At 35.9% G+C, this 9,051-nt stretch overlaps 1 protein-coding gene across 6 annotated transcripts in view; it reads right to left on the bottom strand.

Moving 5' to 3' along the window:
• Positions 1–699: 699 nt before the first annotated feature.
• The window catches only part of thsd7ba (thrombospondin, type I, domain containing 7Ba), a 419,860-nt gene continuing 411,508 nt past the window's right edge, over positions 700–9,051 (bottom strand). For 5 of the 6 annotated variants that reach the window (XM_079357145.1, XM_079357150.1, XM_079357148.1 and 2 more), the window contains 6 exons: positions 8,679–8,852; positions 4,207–4,302; positions 3,114–3,196; positions 1,772–1,967; positions 1,389–1,476; positions 700–1,083 (listed from right to left, as the gene is read on the bottom strand). In XM_079357145.1, coding sequence (XP_079213271.1) covers positions 1,002–1,083; positions 1,389–1,476; positions 1,772–1,967; positions 3,114–3,196; positions 4,207–4,302; positions 8,679–8,852 — 719 coding nt within the window. In that variant the 3' untranslated portion in view covers positions 700–1,001. The remainder of the gene's footprint in view (positions 1,084–1,388; positions 1,477–1,771; positions 1,968–3,113; positions 3,197–4,206; positions 4,303–8,678; positions 8,853–9,051) is intronic. The other variant, XM_079357149.1, reaches the window with a different exon arrangement.

Raw genomic sequence — 9,051 nt, 5'->3', positions numbered from 1 at the left:
AAACATTTAATTAGCTCATTCAATGAATATGTGCTTGCACATATTTGGTATTGGCTGTCAGTCATAGTTTAAGCCCTGTCTTAAGAGTACTTAATATGTAAAAAGAAATAAAACAGTTTAAGATTTAAATTTAGAGAGGATAATTATTGATAATAACTTTATCCTTTGATGAAAAGGTGTATGATGTATGAGCTTTGTCATGCTGGTGTATTTGATAACTAGAATTAAAATACATAATTTATGTCTGTCCTTGACTGCATATGTCTGCAAGTCTCATTGGAAAGTAGAAGATTTTAGGCTGCCTCTCAATAAAGTTTAATAATTTTTTTTACAGCCATGGTAGAATCAGGGAAGAGAAGCTACGGTAATATATTGTTGTATTTTTTGAAGAAAAGCTTGCTTTTGGTTTCCACATAATTCAACATAATGGCATCATCAACAAAAATAATCTAACAATAATGAAAAGTCTGTTGAAATGAACAAAACAATAGTGAATTGGCACTAATGTAGTGCATAGAGCATCCTGTTTTGTCTTACAAATAAAATAAAGTTAGTTGTATAACCAAAAAGATTCAGCACTGATGAAAAAAAGTCAAAGGTCATACTGTATGTTCTGTATTTTTTTTTCTTCCATCACAAGAGTCTTTGTGAATTTTGGGTTGCAAACCATTCACTGTGTTCACATTGCAAATAGTCAACGAAGACAAACTACAACAAGTGTCATATGCCTTGATAAACGTGCCGAGGCAGCCTTTACTTATTTATCAAGTTTGGCTTTGGGTCCTCATCTTCAGAGAGTTCTTCATTAAAGGCAAAATATGAGCTTATTGCCTTTTAACATCTTGTCCAGGAATCAGAGTTCTTCCAACAAATTTTGTCAATATTAGTTCTACAGCAAATAGCCACCTAGCTTGTAAACTTGAAAAAAAAAGCCGCGATGTGTAATGGACTTGATTGCTCACTGAACACATTCAGGAGTACATCTGTAGTTGGGCATGTTCTTACATATCCATGTCCCCATCATAGGCCAGAGTCAACGGTTTCTGGGATGGAAGGGATGTCTTGGTGGTTTTCGATGGGTTGCTGAAAAATAGACAAGACAGAATGGCTTATCTTAATCTGAAGCACAGGGCAGCACAACTTGATTTCCTTCTTTACAAAAAAATCCATTATCTGATAGCAGCTGCAGTCTCCAGACAAAAACATTACTAGACAAATAACTCATACTTGACAAAGTTCTTTTCAAGGAAAGCAGATGGTTTAGAATTCACTTTACTTTTTCAATGTTCAGTCTGTTTTCAAAAGACAATATGTGTGACATACACGGTGTTTATGTTCTTAAAATTGCATACTGAGGGATCATATTAAGAAAGCAATATAGTACATACCAGACAAGGAATGACAATGCAATGATGAAGAGTATAAAGATGAATCCAACAGCAGTCACAGCGTAAACCCAAAGCTTTACTCCTCCATCTGTACAAGCAAAAAGTAGTTTAAATAGAAAATTCTATGTATATGTACACCTTTATTCTGGATATTTTAAGACTTTAATTTAAGTCGAACAACTTGAATTCTTGAACTTTAAATGGCAATTTGAGGTTGATGACTTTACTGCATATGTTGATGAACAGGGTTTATTAAATAAAAACTGTACCATATGAGATTTTACCTCTTGCCAGGTAATCCAACAGCTATAAAGGCAGTTTTAAAGCCAGTAATAAATTCAGCCAAGCTGACTGAGTGGTAAAAATGATTTCCATTTCAGTACCTTGGCCAACAGGTCGTAAGGTCCACTCCCTGAAGAGGTCCTGGGCCTGAGACGGCCCGGGTTTTAATCTTCCAGAGTTGGTTTTCACATCAGCTTTCTTGTTGTTGTCCACCCCTGGGGTTCTGGTGCAGTAGTCCAAGAAGCCATGCATGGTCATCACTTCAGTGTAACCCTTCTCACACCCACACACACCACTCTGTATGGGGGAGGGGTTGAAAGGCTGATAGTACATCATTAAACCCAAGACAACCTTGTGATCTCATTAACACAAACTGTGCGCTCTTGAAAATCTCTGGAATTTATTTTGAGTATTTATTACTGCTTAGCTTTATCTTTAAAAATGAATGTGTAGTTGGTAGTTTTTCATTGTCATAGATAATGTAAAAAAAACAACAACCTATAGTTTAGTTTATAGCGCCCCTTTTCTTAATCTGAAAGTGTTTTCTTTGACAGAGGTGAAGCTGTGCCACTGGGAGAACCAAACTTTCTCCCACACCCAGGTATCAGTAATATGTAATATGTGTAATATGTAATATTTATATTTAAGTAAGCAAATCCTCGGACTACACTTTAATACCAACTACACAAACAAAACAAAGCAAAGGGTGCAGCTACAGATGACTTTGTATCAAAATAAAGAAGAGAATTAAATTACTGTTTACAAGTTTGCAAATAGAGGGGACGTATACAAACTAATAGCAAAGGGTTACTTCTGAAGCAATTACAACATCTACAACCAGTCATTCCCTACAGTTACACAAAAATAACAGATTATCGCATAAATATTTACAGATTCTATTGACAAACAACATTAGCTATTTATATTTAACTTAAAAAAAAATACAACTTGATAAGTGTGATTTAACTTGACTACTATGAGACAACTGAGACAGGATTCCTTTAAGTTGACATTAACAGACACATTTTTTCCAACAATAAAATATTTCCTTTTTAAAGCAATCACAAACATGCAAGTTATAAATAAGATTTTTAAACAATACCTATAACAAACTCGATTGAAATAGTTTGGTCAAAACCAGTGTTCTATTGTTTTGCATTTTAATGTTACACGGAGAGTACTCTAGGGGGCAGAAAAACGTCAAGCTCGGGCTGTTCTTTGTCAATCTAATGGCTATAGGGAGCATTTTCCCCAGTGTAGGTGTAGCCATACTGACAATGAGCCCACATCATTTAGTATATATATATGATTATCCTGTTCATGATCATAAAAAAAACATCATCTTTAAAAATCCATTTGAATCCTCACCTGAATGTGTTAAAAGCAAACACAGTTAACGTTAAAAAAGATCACAATTGCCTGATCAAAGCACAAAGATCTTACCGGGGTGCAGTATGAGAAAGGTTTGGTGCACGGAGGATGGCAGTGTCTGACTGTAGTCGGCTTTTTCTGTTGGAAACAACCCCCTGGTGAAAAAACAACAGGTTCTATTTTCTGTTCCTTTACCCATTGATCACTGAATTAATGTCCTGTCACACCAGATAAATGGGACTCTGTCGCCTATCAGGATTCTTGATCAACTGGTGAACAGTTTAATTCAAACATGGAAAATTGCATGTCAAACTGTACAGAAGTAATGCCTTGCGGTCTTTCCTCCTCTGTAGATTGAGGTTATTTGTTCTGGCCTCATATTTATCAGTAACACCTCCTTACAGTGATAACATCACATTCACCCACCATTTACAGCATATGAAGCTCCCTTGAAGCTTTCTTTCCTTTGAGCATTATTACCTTTGTTCTGCTTCTCTGCTTTACTTCCCACAAATACAAATGCATGATTATATTTCTATTGATTGAATGCCTCCCAGCTCAGACTCTGGCTTATTGATTTGTTATGTTAAGAGGGAGAGAAGAAATCAATGAGAGTTGCACTGAGAATGGGAAGATCAAACAAGGTGTTAAATTCAGCTACACCACACCTCAGAAATGGAATGGCTGTGTGTGCATGTCACTGCATCTGCATTTATTTATTTGCAAATGTATTAAATATTGAAATGATGCCATTGTTTTTTGCAGGGTATTTAAATAGCTGATAACTCCCGTCATATGATAAACGATAATAATAATAATAATATAATATTAGCCACTGAATTTCATATTTTATTCGTTTACATTTAATCCAAACCATCAACTTTATCCACCTCAGACAAATATTCTACAGTGACATCTTTACCGATTACTGGCTTGGCACTGCTTACAAATGTTTTCGAGCCATTATAATCCAATATAATCAAGCATATCAACGTGATCTATATTACATTCTTAAATATGACTCACTATTGTCAAAAAAGCCAAGTATACATAGTCATTATTATGTATGGATATGTGTGTGATTCATAATACAGTCAGTATTTAATACATAATGAGTGCTTATACAAAACTTTCCGAATAGACAAAAGATATTGCTGCTACTTACCTGTTACATTAACACCGTCAGAGCGCTGACACCACACGTCTCTTTCATTGTTGTTCCATCCTCCTGTCCTCCACTGGTAGCTGTGACATTTTCCTCCTGGAGCAATGGCAGACAAGAATAGACTATGCTCATTAGTAGTTTGTTTAATGCATCCAGCCCTGTTGTCAGATTCCCTTGGACACAAACCATTACTTCTACAGCTGCCCTGATGGTTCATTTTAATATGTTAGAGACAGGAGATATGGATCGTTCTTTTAAGTGTTGTGGAATGTGACTAAGGCACATTCACAGGAATTTAATAATGTAAACTAGTTTGTTTTGTTTAGTTTGTTTAAAACCCCAAAAGAAAAACTGATGGTAGAAATGAATTGGGGACAGGAACAGTCAAAGCTAGAGTTCAGATTTTATCAATGGAAATAAGTCCCCAGATGTTGTTTAAATATAGAAATATGACAAACAAAAGAAACAACTAGAAAATACTTTAGAATACATTAATTATGTCAAAATTGGGAAATAAGAAATACTTACATGCATGTTGAAATTATGTGAATGAAGTCATTTACAACACATTCAGCATCTGACCAGCAATTCAATTTTTGATGAAAGAGTTGGCAGGAACCCAAATACTTCTTTGCTACTCAGATAAATGTTTCTACTTTCAACTGTTTGCACCTTATTATTGACTCAACCAAGGGACAAACTGTATATGTCCTGATTAAATAAACAGATGTCCCTTAGTTGAGTCAATAACAAGATGCAAAAGACAGCTTCACCATTGTAATTGCGAAACTTCCATTTACTGCAGAGCTGGCCTTTTAGGCAGGGTTTACAATATTCTTCTACTGAATGGATGTGTTGTTGTTTTTTTTTTATAGCAACCTAAGGGAGGCTTTAAATCCATTGTGTCTATTATGAGCTGTGACAGTGTGTGGGCTGATGGTTGATCTGTCATTGTGCAATCATAACTCTCATGAATTTCAATAGTGGCTGATACACACTGACATACTCTGGAGTGTGGCATGAATGTGAGAATAGTAAAATAAAAATACTTCTGTGGCCCTAAAGTAGATCTCCATTCACCTATTCTGATTTCTTAATAGGTAAGACTAAGGGCTGCGGTAACGACTTAGCCTTACATATTAGAAACGTTTTTTTAATCTGAAACCAAGGAAACACAACATTTCTGGTTTCAAGGGATTTTATCAGAAAGAAAATTGATGCATTATAGTAAAACAATGTGAAACTAAACATAATGAAATACATTCTAATGTGCAAATAAAGTCGAAAGAGACTTTACAGGGAGGTGTACAGTACCTTTCCAGTGATGGAGAATACTGCTAGCAGAAAACTTGAACTAAGATTAATTTCAGTTATAGAGACTTATAAAGACTTTTATTAATGCTATAATATTATTAAATGTCTGTCTGTGAATGGTTCAGTGGGCATGTGGAGTAAGTGAGGAGAGAGAGAACGGAAGTGTGTGTGTGTGTGTGCGTGTGTGTTTGGTTGGCGTGTGTGTGAGTCACATATTATTAAGCAGCAGAAAGAAGTTATACTGTATTGGACTGAAGAAATGACAAAATATTAAAATGTATGTAGGTCTCATCTCTCGATTAGTAAGTCTTAGCATCTGAAGACATAGTGTATGCCTTTATTCGTGAGATGAGACAACAAGAGAAACTGTGGCTTTTGAGGATAACAACATTTAAATGGTGATTGTTAAAGACATGGATTACATAAGAATGTGTGAGATCTGTTATAATATCAATATACTATCATAACAAAAGCAAAAGAAAAATAAGATTGCATTGCATGTGTATATATAAACACAAATAGGTATAGTTAACAACATACAGTAAGCAAAATGCTTACACATACATTTTTGCCCTTACACACATTCACACAAAATTATATTGATATATTATAATTATTAAATTTAAGGATACATAACAGAAGTTAGCATTTAAGACTGCACTGAAACAATGGTTGAAAACTAACCAGACATGCACGCACAGTTAGATTATCCACTCCTTTCCTTGGATCTTAAAGTCTTATATGTAACTTGTATGGTCTACTTGTAATGTGTGATGTCTTGTGAATTATGTACTCTTTGTATCTGTCTTGTTGAATATCCGCTATACCTGCCTCAGGACAACGGATGAAAATTATCTATTGTGCTAACTCCGGCATTTTTACATTGCTGCTTTATGTTCTATGTTGATGAATATGCATTGTCCTAATTAAAATAAATAAATGAGACAGATAGGCTAAACTGGTTTGGTATAGTAAGATGTACTGTAAAAAACAACTGAAAATACTGTAATCTTTCTCTATTGCAGTTTTAAAATGTTAAAGGAATATGTAAGTCTGACACATAGCATTAAAAGTTGGTTACGTCCTGTCACCGGTGACACTAAGTAAAGTAAACTACAACAATAACCCAATTATTCATAACACTATACGCATTTGGAAACAAATATCCCAACATTTTAATCTTAGGACGGTGTCTTTCTCATTACCCATAGTGGCAAATCCCTCATTCGCTCCCTCCAACATAGATGGCGGTTTCCTTGCGTGGCGAGAGATGGGAATATCTAAGGTGGGTGATCTGTACCTGGGGGGGACGTTTGCATCTTTCCAACAGCTCCAAATTAAATACACTCTCACACAACAGGACTTTTTTAAATACCTTCAGGTCAGGAGTTATGTGAGAGCACACCTCCCCAACTTTGAGAGTGCAGGACCAGATAAACTGGATAGTTGTCTGAAACATTTTGCTGGGTCTGAAAATGTGATCTCTCACTTGTATAACTCACTGCAGAATATAGCCCCGACTACAACAAACACCATTAAAGCAGATTGGGAAACTGAACTGGGTGTACAGATACCAGATGATACCTGGGACAGGAGTCTTGAACACATACATAAATGCTCAATTAATGCAAGACACAACTTAATACAATTTAAGGTGCTGCATAGATTACATTATACAAAATTACAACTACATAGATTCTTTCCTGAAATCTCACCTCAATGTGACAAATGTGGTTCACCAGAGGCAACCTTACTCCATAATTATGGTTTGTGCCCAAACTTGCAGAACTTCTGGAGAGGAATATTTAGATTATTCTCTAAAATATTAGGGGAGGAAATTGAACCTGATCCAATATTGATTATTTTAGGATTATCAGAAAGGCAAAGGAGGTTGAGCGTAGCTCACAAACATCTCTTATCCTATGGGCTGCTTACGGCTAAGAAGCTCATTCTTCTGTTCTGGAAGAAGAAGGAAGTACCGACAGTAAAACTCTGGCTAACTGAGCTGACAGGCACTCTGCATTTAGAAAGAATAAGATTCATTCTTCAGGACAAACTTGGAGAGTTTGAAAAGGTTTGGCACCCCTTAATCTCCTACCTAAAAGGCTGAATCTGGTTGATTTGAAACACAACCTGCATGGTAGACACTGACTGGTAGCACTCCTGGGGGTAATGGGGGGGTGGGGGTTCTTTTGCACATTATTATTATTTTATTTTTTATTTGCATTTCTGGTCTTCTTATATCCCTTTGTGTTCAATCAAAAAAACAAAAGACAAAGTGAAGGAAAATTGCTTGATGGATGACATGTGAAAGATTCAATAAAAATATTTGAAACAAAAAGTTGGTTACTGCAGTCTAAATTCAAAAAAAAAATTGAAGGTAGCGGTCTCCCCCAGCCCTGTTCTCCCTAGAATTAATGTGCCCACAGGTTGCCATATCATGGACACGGTAGCTAAAGTGTTTAACTAGGTCTCTCTGTATTCTAAGCACTCTGCAATCTGTCAGTGAATCTCCTATATGAATCCTAGTTTTATCACATTTCTACTCGTGGAGCTTATTTGGAAAATGCCATGGCTTTTTAGTTTAGATAGAATCAAGTATTTGATTCTTTGATTTGATCCACTTCGCTAGCCACTTCCATCGCAGCAATACCTGTTGGTTTACTGTTGACTGGCATACTGAGGTAATCCAAAAACAGCAGTGTGGGGATGCCTTAAAACTGCCTACTTTTTCTGTTAAAAAATAAATAAAATACAGACCATTCCAGACTGGGTTTGAAACTTAGAAGGAGGACGTACTGGCTGCTGCATTGTTGTCAGAGAAGCCAGCAGTTCAATAAAGCATTTTTCCATAATGTTTTATAAATTCATTTTAAAATGTAATTCATTAGCTAGCTCACATTTTGCTTGCAAGTTGATCCCATATTGCTACTTTAACTCAATTGTTAAATTGTTTAATTCTTCATGCTTACACAAAAAAAGATGTGTACAAAAAGGAAATCTTTCACTTATTTTATCCACTACAAGAGTGATCAATTGTTAATAAAAAAAAATATATAAATGTTTTAGCAGGCTTTCAAATTAGGTTACCAATATGTGACAATGATCATCAGGTGCAAAGATAACTCGGCACAACAAATTATAGGATTTGCCTATACCTTTACAGGGGCGGGTCTCAAAGATTTGTTTCGGGCAGCTCTCCTGATTCTCCATGACCTGAATGATTACTGCTCTAGAGCGAGCTTGGCGACCAATGGTCTCAAAGCTCCGTCCCTCCAAACAGGTCAGCTGACAAGAACTCCAAGATGACCACACAGTCAAATGACAGTCTCCTGAGAGAAAAAAAGAGAGACAGAAAATAGCATGAAATCCACTGATAGTAATACTTTATCTCTAAATGCTGTCAGACTTATTTTTTAACCGATATTTGTGTGTGTGTGTGTGTGTGTGTGGGGGGGGGGGGGGGTCACATTCATGACTGCATGATACAGCACATTCATTATTATTCAATGTAATTCTTTTTAGGATGAT

The sequence above is a fragment of the Symphodus melops genome, assembly GCF_947650265.1.
Source record: "Symphodus melops genome assembly, chromosome: 12".
NCBI classification, from domain to species: domain Eukaryota; kingdom Metazoa; phylum Chordata; class Actinopteri; order Labriformes; family Labridae; genus Symphodus; species Symphodus melops.
This window is presented reverse-complemented; position numbering and strand designations above follow the sequence as displayed.